This window comes from Schistocerca serialis, chromosome 8 (assembly GCF_023864345.2).
Source record: "Schistocerca serialis cubense isolate TAMUIC-IGC-003099 chromosome 8, iqSchSeri2.2, whole genome shotgun sequence".
Lineage (NCBI taxonomy): Eukaryota > Metazoa > Arthropoda > Insecta > Orthoptera > Acrididae > Schistocerca > Schistocerca serialis.
In genome coordinates, this window is record NC_064645.1 from 433,496,790 (window position 1) to 433,519,030 (window position 22,241).

Here is a 22,241-nt window from a genome sequence, read left to right on the forward strand (position 1 = left end):
TGTTGGCAACACTAAAAAACACAATACACGCTTACAAATGAACAGTAAACAATGGTGTTCGAAAACGTGTGCTATGAAAAACGTAAAATAAGTCAGTTCTGCAAAGCAGCGAAAAATTAGACTGCAAGTGTCGGTGTTCAATGAAGCAAGAGACCAAAGACATGCTAGCACACGGCATTTGCATATATAGGCGAGACACCAAGCAGAAACTACCTTAAGCAAAAACCAACAAATTGTTTTTCCATCTTAAAAACAAATCAGATTGTAAATGTCTTTAGTTACAGACGACTGATGATGCTTTATCTGAATAAAGCGAAACGCGTCTGGTGGGGCAAAAAGCATTTTCTCGTAGCTGTAATGACGGAACGCATATACCCTCAGGAATTCTCTCTGATGTTATTCTGTTATCATTTCCTCGATTATGTCTCCTGATCGCAGTGCATACAAACAAGACATCGCAATAATATCGCACAGGAAACCACTTAATCCAAACATGTAATCCGCTGACAGGTAATACCAGTTGCTTCCGTGTTCCCTCGTTTGCATCGGTACGTGGATAAAAGTATCAGACTGGCTGACATAGTTATTTACAGAACACTGTTATAGCAACAAACAATCAGAAAATAAGCTCGGTCACGTCGTCTGTTATGTTCGCCGTTACTACATAACTCTGCCGTCTCAGTTCATGGTTATCACAGATAGGTGTGGACACTGACAGAGGTGTCGAGTCTTAAGACTTTGGACGGGTAATAAGGAGGACGCCGATTGGAATACCCAGCCAGCAACCCAGATGTGATTTTCCGAGATTTTCCTAAATCACAGAAGGCGAATTCCAGGGTGGTTCTTCTGAAAGTACACGACCGATTTTCTCCCCATGCTCACCCGATTCGAGTTTGTGCTCCCTCTCCAATGATCTCGTCATCGACGGGACGTTATCCCTCATCAGCATTCGTTCCTTCCTTCAGCTGCGTGTGTGTAGTTGAGTCAGTATAAATAAAGTACGTAAGTGCCAGACGAGTACAAAGGTGTGGGGTTCGATCCCCGAGTAGTACTAGGATTTTTATTTCTCACTTGCCACGCCCTTCGCCTCTGGCAAAGTTCGTTAATCTGAAACATGCTGGGCTGCATCGGAGTTCGCAGTCCACGTAAAACTATAGATCCCTTATAACTGGCTAGGCAATACAGCTCCAAGGTAAGGCAAACCGCCGGCCGGAGTGGCCGTGCGGTTCTAGGCGCTACAGTCTGGAACCGAGCGACCGCTACGGTCGCAGGTTCGAATCCTGCCTCGGGCATGGATGTGTGTGATGTCCTTAGGTTAGTTAGTTTTAATTAGTTCTAAGTTCTAGGCGACTGATGACCTCAGAAGTTAAGTCGCATAGTGCTCAGAGCCATTTGAACCATTTTGAAGGCAAGCCATCTCAAATAGTACCGTGCCTAGTAAAGCACTATACTATTCTAGCAAACCTTAAAATTTATAGCGGATTACATTTTTTTAACGGTCGTGCTGGGATTTGCTTTTGTCGTGTCCTTCGTTTGTCTGAGCAGCGTGTTACTTTACACAACACTATGTCTGAAGCTAACAGCAGTACTTAGGTCAGCAATAGAGTCGTTACGGTTACGCACGGCAGGTTAACTGGGAACATACACGAAAAAAAAATTGACGCATCAAGAAGGAATTATTCAAACAAGACGGGATTGCGAAAGATTCGTTTTAGGAATCCTGTGGATGCCCACACAGTTTTCATTATTTACGGTCGATTGCCAATTTTCGCACCATACACATATCTTTTCTAAACCGTTTTGCAATTTGTTTTGATCTTCTCACAACTTTACTAGACGATAAACGAGAGCATCATCTGCAAATAAACTGAGATGCATGCTCAGATTGTCTCCTCAATTGTTTATATCGATAAGGAACAACAGAGGATCTATAACACTAACTTAGGGAACGCCAGAAATCACTTCTGTTTTGATAGATGACTCTCCATCAATAACTATGCACAAAATATTGTCTCATTTCAAGGTTAACAATTTACGCTTTAAGGTTAACAATTTGCGTTCAATACAAAGAAAATTCGCCAGTAAGTAGCTAAGTTTTAGAAAATTTGCCGCCAAAGGAAGCGAAATTTGATAAACAAGTTCAGAATTTTTATGTAAGTAACTGAGAAGAAAAGCATGCGGTAATCTCGGTTCGATTACTGGTGACAGTACCAGTTCAAACTGAACAATCAGCAGTGAAATGGCGTGAAATGAAAATACACTCTAAGAAAAAAAAGCGCACCAAGAAGGAATTATCCAAATGGGACGGAATTCGGTAAACGTAAAGCACATGTGCAGACAAACAAAAGATTACAATTTCAGAAAAATTGGACGATTTACTCAAAACCAAGAGCTTCACAAATTGAGCAAGTTAGTAACGCGTTGGTCCATCTTCGGCCGTTATGCAAGCAGTTATTCGGCTTGTCACTGATTGATAGGGCTGCTGGATGCGCTCCTGAAGGATATCGCGCCAAATTCTGTCATATTGGCGCTTTAGATCGTCAAAATCCCGAGTTGGTTGGAAGGCCCTGCCTCTAGGGCTACGAACTTTCTCGATTGGGGAGAGATCCGCTGACATTAGGGTTTGGCAAGCACGAAGACGAGCAGTAGGAACCTTCGCCATGTGGGGGCTGGCATTATCTTGCTGAAATGTTAATGAGAACGGGTTGCAATGAAGGGCAACAAAACGGAACGTGGAATATCGTCAACGCACAGCTGTGCCGTGAGGTTACTGCGCATGACAATCAAAGTGGTCCTGCTATGAAAAGAAATGGCACGCCAGACCACCACTCGTGGGAGCCGGACGAATGGCGGACGACTTCAGATTGGTCTCCCACCGCTGTCTAGGGCGTCTCCAAACACGTATTCGCTGGTTGTCGGCGCTCAGTTCGAAGCGGGGCTCTTCACTGAAGACTGTTCTACTCCAGTCAATTGGGTTTCAGGCCGGAGATATGTCTGGAGGAGCCTCAGAGAGCTGCGGAATACCAATCTGACTGGACCGCCATACAGCCAGACAACCAGGAGTGATAGTCTGGTTGACTTCCTTGGCTGTTCTGTAGTGTTCCCTGATCATGTTACCCGGATTCGCCTCCATGATGAATATACCGTTTTCGCAGCGGAGCTCCACGCGATCCTGAAGGCACTGGAGCAGATGAATCGTGTTCGGGGCAATCGATTTCTCCTCTGCTCCGATTCTCTTAGTGCCTTACAATCATTGCAGAATCTGTACCCAACTGAGGAGATGGTCCAGCTGATATATGACCAACTGTACTTGCTCCAATGGCGGGGTAAGGAGGTGTCCTTCTGCTGGGTGCCTGGTCATGTAGGAATAAGGGACAATGAACAGGCCGGTCGGGCTGCCAAGGACGCCTGCAGAGAGCAGGATGTGGTCCAGTGTCCTATTCCCTTGCACTGTGTCATTTCTGCACTCCACAAGAAGTGCATGGAGTTGTGGGAGGAAGAATGGCTGGCGGTGACGGCCAATAATTTGCGGTTGGTGAAGTCAACAACTCGGCCATGGCGTTCCTCCTGCCGGTTGCTCAGGCGCAAGGAAGTGACCCTCACGCGTCTTCGGATTGGGCACTGTCCTCTCACACATAGCTTTCTATTACGGCGGGAGGATCCACCGTTTTGTGATGCTTGTGGTGTGCACATCTCTGTCCGCCACATTTTAACAGACTGCATTTTATACCGTGATGCAAGGGCAGAAGCACAAGTTGATGGGGATCTGCCCTGTGTTTTAGCTAATGATGATACGTGTGTGTCTAGGTTTTTAAAGTTTTGTGTCTGGACTCTGGCCTTAACTTTTAGGCGGAGGTTTTAGTGTATTGCAAAGTGGCTGGCTCCTCCCTTTTTTCCTTGCGGCCAGCCGGCCACTTCCATCTGCTATATTTTTTTAGCTCCCTCTACCACTTCCTTCTTGTTTGTCCATGTTTTACTGCTGACGGCATGCTTCGTCCCACGTTTCGGTGTTGGTAGGCACATATTTTTCCAACCTTGTTACCTGTGTTTTACGTTCTGTTTTATCTTACTGTTCTGAGTATTTTCTTGAGACCCGTCTCAATCTGTTACTGAGCGGGCGCTGAAGACCTTGCCGTTCTGCGCCCATACAACCCAATCTATCGATCCCCCATGTCATCCACGTCACCCTTACAGCACAGCGGTACGTCGTATTCTACGTCCCGCTTTGTTGCTGTTCATGGCAAGCCATGCTGGGCTTACATTTCAGCAAGATAATGCCTGCCCATACACGGCGAAGGTTCCTTCTGTTTGTCTTTGTTCATGCCAAACCCTATCTCGGCCTGCAAGGTCGCTGGATCTCTCCCCAGTTGAGAACGTTAGGAGCACTATGGGCAGGGCCGTCCAGTTTTGTTTCTTCAGCACATATTTTTTGTTAATTTCGTTCATCATATTAGGTGTTTTGGGAAAGCCTGAAACTATGTCATTCATCATTTAAATAACGAAAACTGCACTGTTTGCTTATTTTTTTCTGCTTAACACAACACGTTCCGAGAATTTATTCTCATTTTCAAATGCATTTCTGCTAAGCAGCAAAATATATGTAACTGGTGCAGGTTCCATTATTTAAATCAGCTTTTTTGACATGCATAACTACTTTCAGTATATAAATGCAGTGAAGGGATAAGGCGTTTAGAACTTTTAAAAAAAATTTGAATGGTTTTCTGCTTCTTGCATGTTTCATTATTCTTATAACTATATTTTATTTCCTGAAAACTGCCTTCGTATGGTGTGCATTTACCTAGAAAATGATACTATACTTCAGTAATGAATGTACGTGAGCAAAGTATACGGCGCTAAGTGTTGCAGCACCAAAGAACTCTTAGTACATAGGTCATTTGTGCTAGGTTCGAATTTAAGTATGTGATATAACTCCATTCAAGCTTCTTTTTTTAAACAGGAATTTCAAGAAATTTAATTTCGGTAACAGCAATAGTGTTTTGGTTATCCACACATATTACTGGTTGTGCTGCAGTTTTGTTTTGTTCTGTACGGGAGTTCATGACTGTTATTTTCTGAAGATTTAAATCTTGGTCTGTTTCTGGTAAACCACTGACACTTCCTTCATGATATTTTTTGCAGACGCAGTAAGATCTTATTCGTTATTATTCCCTCCGATCAATAGACTGATGTCATCTGCATATTGCAATGGCTTTGAATCCCTAACGTCTAATGCGGAGTCGCTTATGTATACTAAAAACAAAGAAAGAAATGGACCTAAAACTGATACTTGTGAAACGCCTTCCGTTCGAACATATGGTTCTGAAAGATCAACAAACTGAGTGGTATGTATATGTATGTCACCGATATGAGACCAAAGCTAGCTCAAGATTTAAAATACTAAAGCGCCATATCCAAATAGCTGTTGCCTGTGCAACATATTCGTCAAGATAATTCTGTGGTGGCGTCAGTGGAGCCCAGGCATAAAGTGCTAGGGCAGTTGTGTGATTAACCACAGAGGTAGGATGGAGAGTGAAAATGAAATAACAAATACATCTCACCTTCCATTATCAGCATACTTCAGTGATATCGAACCATTTTGGCCTTTTTTGGAACAATATTAAAGAATATTTAGTTTCCTTTAGAAGTCCTCATGGAATTGTAATACTTTTTTTTTACCTATGGTACAAAATGTCAGTGACAACCGTGCAGGAATAATTGAACTGGAGAGACCTAGCTGGTAGTATGGAGCACCCACTTCCATCATTAGAACTGCAGCAACCTTTGGTGGTGCATACTCCACGGGGCACCAAAGTGCTAGAGAGTCATCGCATGATGTGAGGAATGTTCAGAGTTGGGTCCGCGGTGCGTGCATCTCACTCGATGGCATTGAGATCTGCCGTGCTCAACACAACAGAGGTCATGTAATATAATGAAACACCTGCAGCCGTCCTTTCGATGCTACACTCCTGGAAATGGAAAAAAGAACACATTGACACCGGTGTGTCAGACCCACCATACTTGCTCCGGACACTGCGAGAGGGCTGTACAAGCAATGATCACACGCACGGCACAGCGGACACACCAGGAACCGCGGTGTTGGCCGTCGAATGGCGCTAGCTGCGCAGCATTTGTGCACCGCCGCCGTCAGTGTCAGCCAGTTTGCCGTGGCATACGGAGCTCCATCGCAGTCTTTAACACTGGTAGCATGCCGCGACAGCGTGGGCGTGAACCGTATGTGCAGTTGACGGACTTTGAGCGAGGGCGTATAGTGGGCATGCGGGAGGCCGGGTGGACGTACCGCCGAATTGCTCAACACGTGGGGCGTGAGGTCTCCACAGTACATCGATGTTGTCGCCAGTGGTCGGCGAAAGGTGCACGTGCCCGTCGACCTGGGACCGGACCGCAGCGACGCACGGATGCACGCCAAGACCGTAGGATCCTACGCAGTGCCGTAGGGGACCGCACCGCCACTTCCCAGCAAATTAGGGACACTGTTGCTCCTGGGGTATCGGCGAGGACCATTCGCAACCGTCTCCATGAAGCTGGGCTACGGTCCCGCACACCGTTAGGCCGTCTTCCGCTCACGCCCCAACATCGTGCAGCCCGCCTCCAGCGGTGTCGCGACAGGCGTGAATGGAGGGACGAATGGAGACGTGTCGTCTTCAGCGATGAGAGTCGCTTCTGCCTTGGTGCCAATGATGGTCGTATGCGTGTTTGGCGCCGTGCAGGTGAGCGCCACAATCAGGACTGCATACGACCGAGGCACACAGGGCCAACACCCGGCATCATGGTGTGGGGAGCGATCTCCTACACTGGCCGTACATCACTGGTGATCGTCGAGGGGACACTGAATAGTGCACGGTACATCCAAACCGTCATCGAACCCATCGTTCTACCATTCCTAGACCGGCAAGGGAACTTGCTGTTCCAACAGGACAATGCACGTCCGCATGTATCCCGTGCCACCCAACGTGCTCTAGAAGGTGTAAGTCAACTACCCTGGCCAGCAAGATCTCCGGATCTGTCCCCCATTGAGCATGTTTGGGACTGGATGAAGCGTCGTCTCACGCGGTCTGCACGTCCAGCACGAACACTGGTCCAACTGAGGCGCCAGGTGGAAATGGCATGGCAAGCCGTTCCACAGGACTACATCCAGCATCTCTACGATCGTCTCCATGGGAGAATAGCAGCCTTACATTGCTGCGAAAGGTGGATATACACTGTACTAGTGCCGACATTGTGCATGCTCTGTTGCCTGTGTCTATGTGCCTGTGGTTCTGTCAGTGTGATCACGTGATGTATCTGACCCCTGGAATGTGTCAATAAAGTTTCCCCTTCCAGGGACAATGAATTCATGGTGTTCTTATTTCAATTTCCAGGAGTGTATTTATTATATAGAAACCAGTTTCGCTGGCTCAGTACACCATCTTCAGGCCTTAACTAACGGTGGGGGAGTGAACACCATCGTATACACGATCCCATCAGTGGCCAACATCTATGAATTGATATTCTGTAGAATATTGTAACTGCAATTCCCAGTTACAGCATTCTGCGGAAGCCAGTTCATAATTGTTGGCAACTGATGTGATCGTATATACGTTGGTGTTGACCCCCTCAGCGTCAGCTGAGGCCTGAAGATGATGTATTGAGTCACCGAAAGGACGGCTGCAGGTGTTTCATTTTATTACGTAAGGGAACAGCTGAAGTCCCACAAACATTCAGTCAGGAGGATGGACATACAAAACCAACTGAGGTCAGGTTCCAGAAAATACTGCTTGAGCACACTTACAGCCATGGGGTGTAAAAATCGGGGCATCAATATGGTCGCTAAGCAGTAGTGTACTCTTGTGAAACAAAGAACAACAGCCTTCTGTCACAATCGTGATTTTATTATAATACACGATGCATCTGAATTTTGTTGCCCTGAGGGCTCATTTTCAGGTTCTTTGACAGTCTACATCAATTACCTTTCCACATTTAGGTTAATTCTGGTCCTTTTCAGATCACAGTGGTATATTATAAAGTGAGCATATTGTGAATATAAATTTACAAAACTAATACAAATCGAAAAATAGCTTTCCGGTGGTGGATACATGGTTTTTCAAGCATACTATGAGTAAACATGTTTATGTACATACATACACTTTTCATTCTACGGTACATTTTGTAAACTCAAGTCAAAAGAAGTCAGATGTAAAGATACTGTATTTCTACAAATACACAAGTGTCTTGTTGTTGTTGTCCTCAGTCCTGAGACTGGTATGATGCAGCTCTCCATGATACTTTATCCTGTGCAAGCTTCTTCATCTCCCAGTACTTACAGCAACCTACATCCTTCTGAATCTGCTTAGTGTATTCATCTCTTAGTCTCCCTCTACGATTTTTACCCTCCACGCTGCCCTCCAATGCTAAATTTGTGATCCCTTGATGCCTCAGAACACGTCCTACCAACCTGTCCCTTCTTCTTGTCAATTTGTGCCACAAACTCCTCTTCTCCCCAATTCTATTCAATACCTCCTCATTAGTTATGTGATCTACCCATCTAATCTTCAGCATTCTTCTGTAGCACCACATTTCGAAAACTTCTATTCTCTTCTTGTTCAAACTATTTATCGTCCATGTTTCACTTCCATTCATGGCTACACTCCATACAAATACTTTCAGAAACGACTTCCTGACACTTAAATCTATACTCGATGTTAACAAATTTCTCTTCTTCTGAAACGCTTTCCTTGCCATTGCCAGTGTACATTTTATATCCTCTCTACTTCGACCATCATCAGTTATTTTGCTCCCCAAATAGAAAAACTCCTTTACTACTTTGAGTGCCTCATTTCCTAATCTAATTCCCGCAGCATCACCCGACTTAATTCGACTACATTCCATCATCCTCGTTTTGCTTTTGTTGATGTTCATCTTATATCCTCCTTTCAAGATACTGTCCATTCCGTTCAACTGCTCTTCCAAGTCCTTTGCTGTCTCTGACAGAATTACAATGTCATCGGCGAACCTCAAAGTTTTTATTTCTTCTCCATGGACTTTAATACCTACTCAGAATTTTTCTTTTGTTTCCTTTACTGCTTGCTCAATATACAGATTGAATAACATCGGGGACAGGCTACAACCCTGTCTCACTCCCTTCCCAACCGCTGCTTCCCTTTCATGTCCCTCGACTCTTATAACTGCCATCTGCTTTCTGTACAAATTGTAAATAGCCTTTCGCCTCCTATATTTTACCCCTGCCACCTTCAGAATTTGAAAGAGAGTATTCCAATCAACATTGTCAAAAGCTTTTTCTAAGTCCACAAATGCTAGAAATGTAGGTTTGCCTTTCCTTAAGCTAGCTTCTAAGATAAGTCGTAGGGTCAGTATTGCCTCACGTGTTCCAACATTTCTGCGGAATCCAAACTTATCTTCGCCGTTTTATTTATTTTTTGTTATTTTTTTGAAATAATAACACCTGTGTATTAGTAGAGTTGCAGTATCTATACATTTGAAGTTCTTTGACTTGTGTTTACAAAATATACTGCAGAACGGAAAGTGTATATATGTGCACAAACATGTTCACTTTATACTGTGCTTTAACAATCATGTATCCACCACAGGAACCAGTAAGTTGTTTTTCGATTTGTATTAGGTTTGTAACTTTATATTCACAATGTTCCCGCTTCGTAATATACCATTGTAATCTCACCAGAACCAGAATTAACCTAAATGTAGAAAAATAAGCGATGTAGATTGTCAAAGAACCTGAAGATGAGCACCCAGGACTCGAAATGCGTCATGCATTGAAATAAAATCACGATACGACTGTATTACGAAAGTAGTAGTCACGGAAGAAACGCTGACGGAAATGGATAAAATTAAACCAGTATAATCTCCTCTCTGCCGTCAGCTCTTGCTGAACTGTGAACCTGTCTGGTATCTTGTAAACGATACTACTACCGATAGTAATGTGACGTAGTAAATCGCAGACTTGTACAAAATTACTTGGTCCCTAGCTGCAGAAATGGCGCGCTAGATGAGGGGATAACGGTATCGGTGTGGGTTCCCTCGCGGACGAGACAGCGCAGTAGGAGATATGTAGTTCTGCAGCTGCAGCTGTAGCCTTTACACAAAAGCCTATCCAGCAGAACTTCTACAACGACATCTGTATCCACGTGACTGCTCTGAAATTTACAATTAAGTGCTTCATGGATAGTTCATGGAACCACCTTCAACCTATTTCTCTATTGTTCACTCTGAGAATAAATAGCGGGAAAAACAATCATTTAAATCTTGCTGTGAGAGATTTGATTTCTCTTATTTTATTACAGTGGTAATTTCTTCCTATGTAGATGGGCGCCAAAAGAATATTTCCGCACTCGGAGGAGAAAGTTGATGATTGAAAATTAGTGAAAAGATACTGCCACAACTGAAAACGCCTTTGTTTTATTGATTGCTACCCCGAATATTTTCACAATATATATAAATGACCTAGTAGATAGTGTCGGAAGTTCCATGCGGCTTTTCGCGGATGATGCTGTTGTATACAGAGAAGTTGCAGCATTAGAAAATTGTAACGAAATGCAGGAAGATCTGCAGCAGATAGGCACTTGGTGCAGTGAGTGGCAACTGACCCTTAACATCGACAAATGTAATTCGTTGCGAATCCTTTATTGTATGATTATATGATAGCGGAACAAACACTGGTAGCAGTTACTTCTGTAAAATATCTGGGAGTATGCGTGCGGAACGATTTGAAGTGGAACGATCATATAAAATTAATTGTTGGTAAAGGCGGGTACCAGGTTGAGATTCATTGGGAGAGTCCTTAGAAAATGTAGTCCATCAACAAAGGAGGTGGCTTACAAAACACTCGTTCGACCTATACTTGAGTATTGTTCATCAGTGTGGGATCTGTACCAGATCGGGTTGACGGAGGAGATAGAGAAGATCCAAAGAAGAGCGGCGCGTTTCGTCACAGGGTTATTTGATAAGCGTGATAGCGTTACGGAGATTTTTAGCAAACTCAAATGGCAGACTCTTCAAGAGAGGCGCTCTGCATTGCGGTGTAGCTTGCTGCAGGTCTCGAGAGGGTGCGTTTCTGGATGAGGTATCGAATATATTGCTTCCCCCTATGAGGTGCATTCAAGTTCTAAGGTCTCCGATTTTTTTTCTCCGGACTGGAAAGAGATAGAAACATGCGCATTGTTTTAAAATGAGGCCGCGTTCATTGTCAATACGTCACAGAGATGGCAGCACCGTACAGCAGTTGGAATTTTACCGCCAGCGGCGAGAATGAGAACTGTTTTAAATACTTAAAATGGTGACATTTTCCTTACTTGAACAGCGTGCAATCATTCGTTTTCTGAATTTGCGTGGTGTGAAACCAATTGAAATTCATTGACAGTTGAGGGAGACATGTGGTGATTGAGTTATGGATGTGTCAAAAGTGTGTTCGTGGGTGCGACAGTTAAATGAAGGCAGAACATCGTGTGACAACAAACTGAAACAACCTCAAGCTCGCACAAGCCGGTCTGACGACATGATCGAGAAAGTGGAGAGAATTGTTTTGGGGGATCGCCGAATGACTGTTGAATAGATCGCCTCCAGAGTTGGCATTTCTGTGGGTTCTGTACACACAATCCTGCATGACGACCTGAAAATGCGAAAAGTGTCATCCAGGTGGGTGCCACCAATGCTGATGGATGACCACATGGCTGCCTGTGTGGCATGTTGCCAAGCAATGTTGACGCGCAACGACAGCATGAATGGGACTTTCTTTTCGTCGGTTGTGACAATGGATGAGACGAGGATGCCATTTTTCAATCCAGAAACAAAGCGCCAGTGAGCTCAATGGAAGCACACAGATTCACCGCCACCAAAAAAATTTCGCGTAACTGCCAGCGCTGAAAAAATGATGGTGTCCATGTTCTGGGACAGCGAGGGCGTAATCCTTACCCATAGCGTTCCAAAGGGCACTACGGTAACAGGTGCATCCTACGAAAATGTTTTGAAGAACAAATTCCTTCCTGCACTGCAACAAAAACGTCCGGGAAGGGCTGCGCGTCTGCTGTTTCACCAAGACAAGGCACCAGCACATCGAGCTAACGTTACGCAACAGTTTCTTCGTGATAACAACTTTGAAGTGATTCCTCATGCTCCCTACTCACCTGACCTGGCTCCTAGTGACTTTTGCCTTTTTCCAACAATGAAAGACACTCTCCGTGGCCGCACATTCACCAGCTGTGCTGCTATTGCCTCAGCGATTTTCCAGTGGTCAAAACAAACGCCTAAAGAAGCCTTCGCCGCTGCCATGGAATCATGGCGTCAGCGTTGTGAAAAATGTGTACGTCTGCAGGGCGATTACGTCGAGTAGTAACGTCAGTTTTATCGATTTCGGGTGAGAAGTTAATTAGAAAAAAAATCGGAGGCCTTAGAACTTGAATGTATCTCGTACTTATACCTCCCGAGGAAATCACGAATGTAAAATTAGAGAGATTCGAGCGCGCACGGAGGCTTTCCGGCAGGCGTTCTTCCCGCGAACCATACGCGACTGGAACAGAAAAGGGAGGTGATGACGGTGGCACGTGAAGTGCCCTCCGCCACACACCGTTGGGTGGCTTGCGGAGTATAAATGTAGATGTAGAATCGCGTATAGATCCCATACCGCGCAGTAGTTCTTCAGAAGAGGACGAACAAGCATAGTGATGGCAATTTATTTGGTAGAACTACTACATCTTTCAAGTGTTCTGTCAATAGAACGCAGTCTTTGCGCACAAGCTATGTGCTCGTTTCAGTTTCAGTTATTCATAACTGTAACCTTAAGTATTTAGTTGAAGTAACAACCTTTAGATTAGTATGATTTGTCACGTAACCATAATTTAGCTGGTTCCTTTCAGTCAGTTGCCACCTTTCGCACCATACAGATATCTTGTCTAATAAATTTTGCAATTTGTTTTGATCTTCTGCTGGCCTTAGGAGACGGTAAATGACAGCATCATCGGCAAAGTCTGCGCGGGGTTGCCGTTTATGTAGATTAGGAACGGTGGAAGGCCTATAAGACGTCCTTGAGGAACGTCAGATATAACTTCTGTTTTACTCGATCACTTTCCGGCAATTAACTGTGACCCTTTTTACATGAAATTTCAAATCCAGTCTTAGAACTGAGACGATACTCCACAGGCATGCAATTTGATTAGAAATCGCTTGTGAGGAACGGTGTCAAAAACCTACTGCAAATATAGAATAAATTTGAGATCCCGTTACTATACCAACCATTACCTCGGGTGAATAAAGAACTAGTTGTGTTTCACAAGAACGATATTTTCTGAATGCGTGCTCACTATTTGTCAATAGATCGTTTTCTTTGAGGTACAGTTAGTTCCACAAGAAAGTGTAAGCCATAATTTTAAATGTAACGTCCGCAGCAACATCTCTAGTAGTGATCTCTAATCTGCACTCTGTGCGCTTTAGCACAGTGTGTTGGTAAACAGTGTGAGAGTTGAATGATTTCTTTGTCGGTTGTAGTTTTGGCTATTTCCACTTATTTACAGTCATTTTAAACGCTGAAAAATGTGCAATATGTGTAAAAAATGCCTTCTGAGGTCCGTTAGGAAGCTATTTGGTTCGAACGAGGCAAAGTGGGTGTTTCTAGAGGATAATGATCTGAAACATCGCAGCAGTCTCTGCACAGAGTGGAAACAAGACAATGGGGTGTCCGCGATGGATTGGCCAGCAATGTCGCCGAATGCAAAACCGATCGAAAATGTTTGGTCGTATATTAAGATGAAGCTTAAAGGAGAACCAATATACAGGGTGTTACAAAAAGGTACGGCCAAACTTTCAGGAAACATTCCTCACACACAAATAAAGAAAAGATGTTATGTGGACATGTATCCGGAAACGCTTAATTTCCATGTTAGAGCTCATTTTAGTTTCGTCACCTACGTTTCCACCTACGCTCAATGGAGCACGTTATCACGATTTCATACGGGATACTCTACCTGTGCTGCTAGAACATGTGCCTTTACAAGTACGACTCAATCGTAAAATGCGTTTTAGACAGGTACGTGCCGAGTAAAACTGTGAGGGACGGGAAAAACCCACCGTGGTACAACAACAAAGTTAGGAAACTACTGCGAAAGCAAAGAGAGCTCCACTCCAAGTTTAAACGCAGCCAAAACCTCTCAGACAAACTGAAGCTAAACGATGTCAAAGTTAGCGTAAGGAGGGCTATGCGTGAAGCGTTCATTGAATTCGAAAGTAAAATTCTATGTACCGACTTGACAGAAAATCCTAGGAAGTTCTGGTCTTACGTTAAATCAGTAAGTGGCTCGAAACAGCATATCCAGACACTACGGGATGATGATGGCATTGAAACAGAGGATGACACGCGTAAAGCTGAAATACTAAACACCTTTTTCCAAAGCTGTTTCACAGAGGAAGACCGCACTGCAGTTCCTTCTCTAAATCCTCGCACAAACGAAAAAATGGCTGACATCGAAATAAGTGTCCAAGGAATAGAAAAGCAACTGGAATCACTCAATAGAGGAAAGTCCACTGGACCTGACGGGATACCAATTCGATTCTACACAGAGTACGCGAAAGAACTTGCCCCCCTTCTAACAGCCGTGTACCGCAAGTCTCTAGAGGAACGGAGGGTTCCAAATGATTGGAAAAGAGCACAGATAGTCCCAGTCTTCAAGAAGGGTCGTCGAGCAGATGCGCAAAACTATAGACCTATATCTCTTACGTCGATCTCTTGTAGAATTTTAGAACATGTTTTTTGCTCGCGTATCATGTCATTTCTGGAAACCCAGAATCTACTATGTAGGAATCAACATGGATTCCGGAAACAGCGATCGTGTGAGGCCCAACTCGCCTTATTTGTTCATGAGACCCAGAAAATATTAGATACAGGCTCCCAGGTAGATGCTATTTTTCTTGACTTCCGGAAGGCGTTCGATACAGTTCCGCACTGTCGCCTGATAAACAAAGTAAGAGCCTACGGAATATCAGACCAGCTGTGTGGCTGGATTGAAGAGTTTTTAGCAAACAGAACACAGCATGTTGTTATCAATGGAGAGACGTCTACAGACGTTAAAGTAACCTCTGGCGTGTCACAGGGGAGTGTTATGGGACCATTGCTTTTCACAATATATATAAATGACTTAGTAGATAGTGTCGGAAGTTCCATGCGGCTTTTCGCGGATGATGCTGTAGTATACAGAGAAGTTGCTGCATTAGAAAATTGTAGCGAAATACAGGAAGATCTGCAGCGGATAGGCACTTGGTGCGGGGAGTGGCAACTGACCCTTAACATAGACAAATGTAATATATTGCGAATACATAGAAAGAAGGATCCTTTATTGTATGATTATATGATAGCGGAACAAACACTGGTAGCAGTTACTTCTGTAAAATATCTGGGAGTATGCGTACGGAACGATTTGAAGTGGAATGATCATATAAAACTAATTGTTGGTAAGGCGGGTACCAGGTTGAGATTCATTGGGAGAGTGCTTAGAAAATGTAGTCCATCAACAAAGGAGGTGGCTTACAAAACACTCGTTCGACCTATACTTGAGTATTGCTCATCAGTGTGGGATACGTACCAGGTCGGGTTGACGGAGGAGATAGAGAAGATCCAAAGAAGAGCGGCGCGTTTCGTCACAGGGTTATTTGGTAGCCGTGATAGTGTTACGGAGATGTTTAATAAACTCAAGTGGCAGACTCTGCAAGAGAGGCGCTCTGCATCGCGGTGTAGCTTGCTCGCCAGGTTTCGAGAGGGTGCGTTTCTGGATGAGGTATCGAATATATTGCTTCCCCCTACTTATACTTCCCGAGGAGATCACGAATGTAAAATTAGAGAGATTAGAGCGCGCACGGAGGCTTTCAGACAGTCGTTCTTCCCGCGAACCACACGCGACTGGAACAGGAAAGGGAGGTAATGACAGTGGCACGTAAAGTGCCCTCCGCCACACACCGTTGGGTGGCTTGCGGAGTATCAATGTAGATGTAGATGTAGATGTAGAACATGTGGTTCATGCACGATGGAGCTCCTGCACATTTCAGTCGAAGTGTTCGTACGCTTCTCAACAACAGATTCGGTGACCGATGGATTGGTAGAAGCGGACCAATTCCAAGGTCTCCACGCTCTCCTGACCTCAACCCTCTTGACTTTCATTTATGGGGACATTTGAAAGCTCTTGTCTATGCAACCCCGGTACCAAATATAGAGACTCTTCGTGCTCGTATTGTGGACGGCTGTGATACAATACGCCATTCTCCAGGGCTGCATCAGCGCATCAGGGATTCTATGCGACGGAGGGTGGATGCATGTATCCTCGGTAACGGAGGACATTTTGAACATTACCTGTAACAAAGTGTTTGAAGTCACGGTGGTGCGTTCTGTTGCCGTGTGTTTCCATTCCATGATTAATGTGATTTGAAGAGAAGTAATAAAATGAGCTCTAACATGGAAAGTAAGCGTTTCCGGACACATGTCCACATAACATATTTTCTTTCTTTGTGTGTGAGGAATGTTTCCTGAAAGTTTGGCCGTACCTTTTTGTAACACCACGCATACTTTGAAGCAACTGTCATATAAAATCAGGATGATATGGAGATCATTACCGAGAGAATATGCAAAAAATCTCCTGAAAAGCATGCTAAAAAGGTGCCAAGCTATAATCGGTAACGGCAGCGATTGGATTAACTATTAGGTAATTGCAAAATTAGTAATAACATGTATTTTCATGTCAACATATATTTATAATAGTGTTATTTCATACAGAAGACGGCGTACACTTTCTCGTGAAACTGACTAATTTATAATGTCCGAACACAAAATATGTTCGAAAAATCCTACTCTAGAATGAGATTTTCGCTCTGCAGCGGAGTGTGCGCTGATATGAAACTTCCTGGCAGGTTAAAACAGTGTGCCGGACCGAGACTCGAACTCGGGACCTTTGCCTTTCGCGGGCAAGTGCTCTACCAACTAAGCTACCCAAGTACGACTCACGCGCTGCAGGAGAGCTTCTGTAAAGTTTGGAAGGTAGGAGACGAGGTACTGGCAGAAGTAAACCTGTGAGGACGGGGCGTGGGTCGTGCTTGGGTAGCTCAGTTGGTAGAGCACTTGCCCGCGAAAGGCAAAGGTCCCGAGTTCCAGTCTCGGTCCGGCACATAGTTTTAATCTGCCAGGAAGTTTCAATCCTACTTTACATCGACATTTGTGATATGGGCCTGTAATTTAGCAGATTACTTCTATTTCCTTTCTTCAGTGTTGGTGTGACCTGCGCAACTTCAGTGCTTCTCGGATTGCGGGCACAGATGTGAATGTGTTATGGTGTGCCTGGTGCACAGTGCGGTGATCCTCCCTCGTGGTGCTCAAACGCGGTTGCACGGAACCTCGACGTCGAGTATGCCTGCCATCATCTTCCCATACAGTCCACTGTCAAATCCGAATGCTCCACAAATCTGGATACTGAACGATTCGACAGGCCGTCCGAATCGAGACCCACACTGAGGCCCCTCTCAAACTCGATATCAGGCGCTGATAACGCTGTCTTAAATGAGTGTCCAGCATCTCCGCGTCCTTCACAGTGACCTCTCAACATATGGCGCGTTTCACGTCCCCTGTATAGCCTAACAGGCATTGTAAAAACACTAAACACGAAAAATACTAATGCACTCTCATAGCAGTCCTACCTTTCGCAAAAAACTGCAATCAATCATTTACATAACCGTCGATGGTGTGTACATGTACGAAGTTACAGTGAAATACGACCATGTCTTCTGAGTGCTTCACTCTTTTTTCAGGCAGCGTATATTGCTCACAATCTGTACAAATAGTTATGCTGATTCACTAAGGTGTTCGATTAAACGTAAGAGGGGACATGAAGCCCCTAATAGCGCCAAATAAAATGCATGCATATATAAATATTACCGGTTTTGACTTATGGCATGAGCTTTCAATTTCGATACGGAGGATACCTCATCAAGCAATGGAGAAACAGTCACGTTGAGAGAGACTGGGAAAGACTAGAAAACAAGGAGACGGATCAGAGAGTACACTAGAGTGGAATTTGTAACTATGACTATAAGGAAATCACATGGAGGTAGGTGGGGCATGAAGCTAGGCGAGTGGATGGTAGATGGACCATGGATAAGGTAAAGGAAGAACCAGACAACGACTTGACGGAAGGAGACTAGATGACGTTAGAAAACATACAGGAGTAATGTGGATGTGTGTAGCAGCATTATGTCGTGGATGCAAAAGGGCAACATACAGGAATACCAAAATGGCTTTTGAACAAATCATTCTACAACAGATCACATTTGCACTCTAAAACAGTTGCATGAAAAACACTGGGAATATGACCAAGATATCTACAGCCAGTTCGTCGATTTCCAACGTGCAAATGACAGCATCCCCAGGAGTAGCCAAACTTCTCATTTCAGAACCTATGTCCTCAATTAGCTGCTGGATGTATTCCAATCTCTGTCTTCCTCTACAGCTTTTGCCTTCTACAGCTCCCTCTAGTACCATGGAAGTCATTCCCTGATGTCTTAACACCTTTCCTATCAACCTCTCGCGTATGCAGATGATATAATATTACTAAGTGAATAAATCCATGAGTTTAAATAAATGTACCAGATAGTGTACGCCTACGCACAGAAAGTTGCGCTGAAGGTGAATCAAGACAAAACGGATTTCATGCAGTTAGGAAGAAGACAAGAGCAGTAAGGAATTCTTGAGGTAGATGGCATGAGGTTCAAGAAAGTTCACCAGTTTAAATACTTGTGGTCTTGGTTTACCAGTGACGACAGCATAGGAATGGACATCAATAAAAGAATAACAGTGGGAATGAAATGCTTGTATTCGCTCAGGAAGACGCACAACTCGAAATCAATATTCACCGAATACTAAGATGGAAATATGTACCACAACGACATGCCCAGCAGTCATGTACAGCTCACAAATCTGGAACGTAACTAAACGAAGAAAGAAAAAGCTATTAGTGTTTGAAAGAAGAACAATGAGGAAGATATGGAGGTCTATCTTAGGTAAATGAGAATGGAGGAGGAGGAAGAATGAGGAAATCTACCTCCTGATACAACAACCAAAAATCCTATAGAAGCTGAAGAGCAAAAGAATCCAATCGGTGGGCCATGTAGCCGGTATACCAGGAAAAAACAGGTGAAGAACGCATCCGAGGGAAAACCAGGCACCAGGCACCCCATAGGCGAGCAAGGCGGAGCTGGATGGACGATCTGGCGGAGGACCCGGTAGCCCTGCGGACTGAAGACGCCTGATGGAACCGAGCACAAAACAGAAAGGAATGGAGGCAGTATGTGGATGCACCGCGTTGTCTGCAGGGTCTGTGATCGCAGGATGTGTATGTATGTCTGTATGTACAGGCAGTTCCACAAGAAGTTGTAAGCCATAATTTTAAATGTAACGCCTCAGCCACAACTCCGGCCGCAGTCTCGAGTCTGTAATCAATGCACTTTTGCACATGCATAGATAAACAGTGTGAGAGTTGAATGTATTGGCTATTTGCACTTATTTAACAGCCGATTTAAACGCTGAAAAAATGCCTTCTGAGATCTGTTAAGAAGCTATTTGGTTCGGACGAGCCAAACTGGGTGCTTCAGGAGGATAATGATCCGAATCAGCGCAGCCGTTTCTGTACAGCGTGGAAACAAGGCAACAGCGTGCCACGGTGGATTGGCCTGCAGTGTCTCCGGAAGCAAATCCGATCGAAAATGTTTGGTCGTATATTAACAGGAAGTTTAAAGGAAAGCCAATACATACTTTCAAGCAGCTGTCATATATGGAGTTCGTTACCGAGAGAACATGCAGAAAATCTAGTGAAAAGGATGCCAAAAAGTGTCTAGCTATAATCGATGATGGCAGCGACTGGAATAACTTCAAAAGTCGCTCTGAGCACTATGGGACTTAACATCTGAGGTCATCAGTACCCTAGAACTTAGAACTACTTAAACCTAACCTAACCTAAGGACATCACACACATCCATGCCCGAGGCAGGATTCGAAACTGCCACCGTAGTGGTCGTGCGGTTCCAGACTGAAGCGCCTAGAACCGCACGGCCACCGCGGCCGGCGACTGGATTAACTGTTAGGTAATTATGCAATTAGTAATAACATGTATTTTCATGCAAACATACATTTGTAATAGTATCTTTTATTTCATGCAGATAACAGCGTACAGTCCGCCTGCTTAGCTGGGTGGTAACGTGCTTGCCTCCCATGCAAGCGGGCCCGGGTTCGATTCTCAGCCGGGTTGGAGGTTTTCTCCGCTCGTGGACTGGGTGTTGTGTTGTCCTCATACTCATTTCATCCTCATCACCGGCGCGCAAGTCGCCCACTGTGGCGTCGACTGACATAAGACCTCCACTTGGCGGCCGAACTTCCCCGAATGGGGACTCCCGGCCAACGATGCCACACGCTCATCTCTCTCATGGCGTACACTTTCTTGTGGAACTGATTGAACGTATTTATGTGTGTATGTATAGAAGAGACTAGGGGAAACCTTTACTCAGCAGTGTGCGTCGAATGGTTGTCGTTGCTACTGCTGCTGGTGATGCTGATGGTGATACCAGATGATTGTGCAGAACCTTCTGGTCTTCTCCTTTAGCACACAAAAATCTGCATCCTCTTTGGCTTTCTGTCTGGTTTGATGTTTTATAGTGAGATTACAGCCATAATGTTACTGAAACTTCCTGGCAGATTAAAACTGTGTGTCCGACCGAGACTCGAACTCGGGACCTTTGCCTTTCGCGGGCAAGTGGTGGAGCACTTGCCCGCGAAAGGCAAAGGTCCCGAGTTCGAGTCTCGGTCGGGCACACAGTTTTAATCTGCCAGGAGGTTTCATATCAGCGCATACTCCGCTGCAGAGTGAAAATCTCATACTGGAAGCATAATGTTACTGTAAGACTGGACATTCGCCTCTCCCCTTTCCACGGTCATTCACTTGGATACAGTTTTATTGCTCGCTAAAAAAGTAATTTAGTAGTAGAGTAATACTCAACATGTGTGTGCCTACATACCACAAACACACATACAAATGTATCCTGCATAGCGCTCTACTCACCTTCAAAGCTGTCAGTGGACGTGTCGTACACATCGGAAAGTTTTCCGCAACTATCTAGTGACACCTGAAACGGAATAAAAAATGTTGCAATGCTTGTACATTTGCTTTTAGAAAAGTTTAAAAGTATAAACGTATGTTGGAAGAAGGAAGATAAACGTTTTGATGGATCGGATTGGGCAGAGATTTATACATGACCTCGACAAAGGTTACGGACGGTCCTGGTTGGCGTACGACCTGTGCTACGGTCTCCACAAAGGAACCATTTTGGTATTAGCAGCTGATCTATGGATACCAGGTAAGACCTAAATACGTTGCCTGTCATAAAAAAAGTGAGTTGTTGAGAGGGTGTTTGACGTTATTTCGTTGAATACAAATTCGAGTCAAATTTACAAAGAAGTTGGTAGTATGAGCCTTCTTATCAGTGTAAAGTTGTACACCTTTTGGTCTTGATGTATGCGCTGATTTGGTTTGGAAGGGTCTCATAAAACAATGCGATTCTGTCAGAGCTCGCGACTCATTGCTCGGCAAAAGACTAAGAATAATTGTAGGAGCCAGACCGATTTACAGTGCTAAAAGACAAGGGAGACACCTCGGTTTCCAGTAGCAAACATCGGTTTTATTTCAATCAGGCTGCGTTCCGAGCCCTGAAGGTCTGTCTTTATTCTTTGAAATGTTTATATTTTATACAAAGTGCATAGATACTGAAAATGTTTTATTTATTTATTCGAGTCAGAAACAAATACAATTATATGGTTATTAGGGGAGACCGGGGGCGGAACGGCCCGTCAAAATTTTTAACGGACTCAACAATAAAAACAAACTATTTAGAAAAATTAGGAGCCGTTTATTTAAACATTTTCTGATACAATTTGCAAGTGATGATAGCAGAAAATAGTATGTTTCGTTTTTTATGTCAATAACCTAAGAAAGAGTCTTCTAGTTTGTCTTCGATGACACATCTTACAGATAAGCTGGGCTCCATCGTCCTCACTATCTGTACCAGCACACAGAGTTATGAGTCCACTGCTTGCACTTGTGACATGCAGTCCTTCGACTGAAGTGGAATATAATTCGTTTCAATGTACACATGCCACATCTTCTTCGTCTTCGGATTTTTCATTTTCTGTAGAGTTCAAA

At 44.2% G+C, this 22,241-nt stretch overlaps 1 protein-coding gene across 1 annotated transcript in view; it reads right to left on the minus strand.

The window, feature by feature from the left end:
- Window positions 1–22,241, minus strand: part of LOC126416676 (uncharacterized) — a 558,811-nt gene that overhangs the window by 192,206 nt on the left and 344,364 nt on the right. Inside the window, exon 6 of the mRNA XM_050084484.1 lies at window positions 21,105–21,168. Coding sequence (XP_049940441.1) covers window positions 21,105–21,168 — 64 coding nt within the window. The remainder of the gene's footprint in view (window positions 1–21,104; window positions 21,169–22,241) is intronic.